The sequence below is a fragment of the Priapulus caudatus genome, unplaced genomic scaffold (genome assembly GCF_000485595.1).
Source record: "Priapulus caudatus unplaced genomic scaffold, Priapulus_caudatus-5.0.1 Scaffold366, whole genome shotgun sequence".
NCBI lineage: Eukaryota > Metazoa > Priapulida > Priapulimorpha > Priapulimorphida > Priapulidae > Priapulus > Priapulus caudatus.
The window spans coordinates 162,080-163,953 of NW_014577427.1; the positions used below are offsets into that span (position 1 = coordinate 162,080).

General features: G+C 41.4%; 1 protein-coding gene across 1 annotated transcript in view; it reads right to left on the reverse strand.

Annotated features, from left to right (window-relative positions):
• Positions 1-935, reverse strand: part of LOC106809588 (serine/threonine-protein kinase NIM1-like) — a gene marked incomplete at its 5' end in the record, with an annotated part of 13,228 nt that extends 12,293 nt beyond the window's left edge. The window contains one exon of the mRNA XM_014812721.1: positions 904-935. Within this exon, the coding sequence (XP_014668207.1) occupies positions 904-935 (32 nt within the window). The remainder of the gene's footprint in view (positions 1-903) is intronic.
• Positions 936-1,874: the final 939 nt, after the last annotated feature.

Here is a 1,874-nt window from a genome sequence, read left to right on the forward strand (position 1 = left end):
AGAAAGAGAGAGAGAGAGAGAGAGAGAGAGAGAGAGAGAGAGAGAGAGAGAGAGAGATCGACATGGCGAGTGTAGGGAATGGTTGAAGCGCGAGCAAGAGTGAAATTATTTTATATATATAAGGAACGTTGAACTTAATACGTGCATAAAGTTTTCACTGCTTTAATGTTGTCTGGTCACCGCATCACCAGCAGCCGACCATCCGATCCGTCAGTGATGGTTTCCGCGCCATTTCTATTTCTGACAGAATTCGACACGTAACGAGTTGATGTCATGCGTCGACTATTGGCAAGTTCCAACATGTTCTGCTTGTATCTATGACATATACGACATATGTATATACGCTCTCCTATGACAATATTTATCATAGAAAGATTCTTCTTATGACAAATATTGGCGAGTCAACTTCGTTCCGCTTTACAGCTGCAATTCACTGCTTGCGTTCATAGTAGCGCTCCTAAACTCCCATGATGCGTACAACACATACAACAATATTTGTCATAGGAAGAATCTTCCTATGACAAATAGTGTCATAGGAGAGCGTATATGCGTATGTCGTATTTGTCATAGAACCTAGCAGAACAGGCTGCCAGTTCAGTAGCATCGGATAGCTACCTGTGCGTCTGACGTCACACCGCTGGCAATTAGCTGCTGCAGAGGAAACACCTTTACCATATACGGGTTTGTCGTCGTACACGTACGATCATGATATGCTACATGACGACATGAGAATCGGACACGTCCATAAAACAGCAACGCCAAAAAAAGTGTCCGTCGTTGTCAAACCGCCGGTGCACGCCTATGGCAGGCGAGGTGGGACACAAATGGTATTTAGTGACCGTCACTAAATCATTTAGTGTCTTACACTAAATCATTTAGTGTCTATCATTAAATCATTTAGTGTTTGTCAATGATTCCATGCCTATGATTGGCTGAGAAAAAATAAGTTGTATCTGATTGGTTGATTTAATGACTGTCACTAAATGGCAGGCGAGGTGGGACACAAATGGTATTTAGTGACTGTCACTAAATCATTTAGTGCCTTACACTAAATCATTTAGTGTCTATCATTAAATCATTTAGTGTTTGTCAATAATTCCATGCCTATGATGGGCTGAGAAAAAAACAAGTTGTATTTGACTGTCACTAAATGGAATATATATGATAGAAATTAATTCTAATATGTAACTGTCACTCACTACCATTTGTGTCCCACCTCGCCTGCTAATCACGCCGGTTTTTGTGTCAGTGCGCACTTAATTCCTGTTGTTTACCAGCGGCTGCAAACTCTTGTAGGGCTGCTCGCAGAAAATGCGCACTGGTAGGGTATCTTTCATTATATATTCAATTATATATATTTCGTTATATATCTTTCGTTCATATTCCAGTAAGTCGAGCCGAGTAATATCATATCAAGAGCTAATAATAGCTCTTGATAATATATGACTCCGGGAAGTCAACCGCAGGTGTTCGTTGCAACCAGGAAGGCACCCGTCGCACGTAACCCCATCGCGCAACTATGCACACGTTACGGAGAAAGGCTCATCTCATGTAGTTCAGCTCTCTCACACGGGAAATTATATACTATATAATAGACTACCCTTTCCACAAAGGGCTCATTTGTAAGGAGCTGTTGGTTCTGTTGTTTTCTTTGTGTTCTTGCGTAATTTGCAACATTTGTGATCAGCAGCATCGAATCTCTTTCTCTCTTTCTCTTCCCCCCTCTCCCTCTTTCTCTCCCCCCCTCTCTCTCTCTCTCTCTCTCTCTCTCTCGTCTCTACTATATATATACTACGTACGTACGTACGGTACGTACGTTACTTACTTACTTACTAGTTACGTTACGTTACGTAACTTAAACTAAACTAACAAAC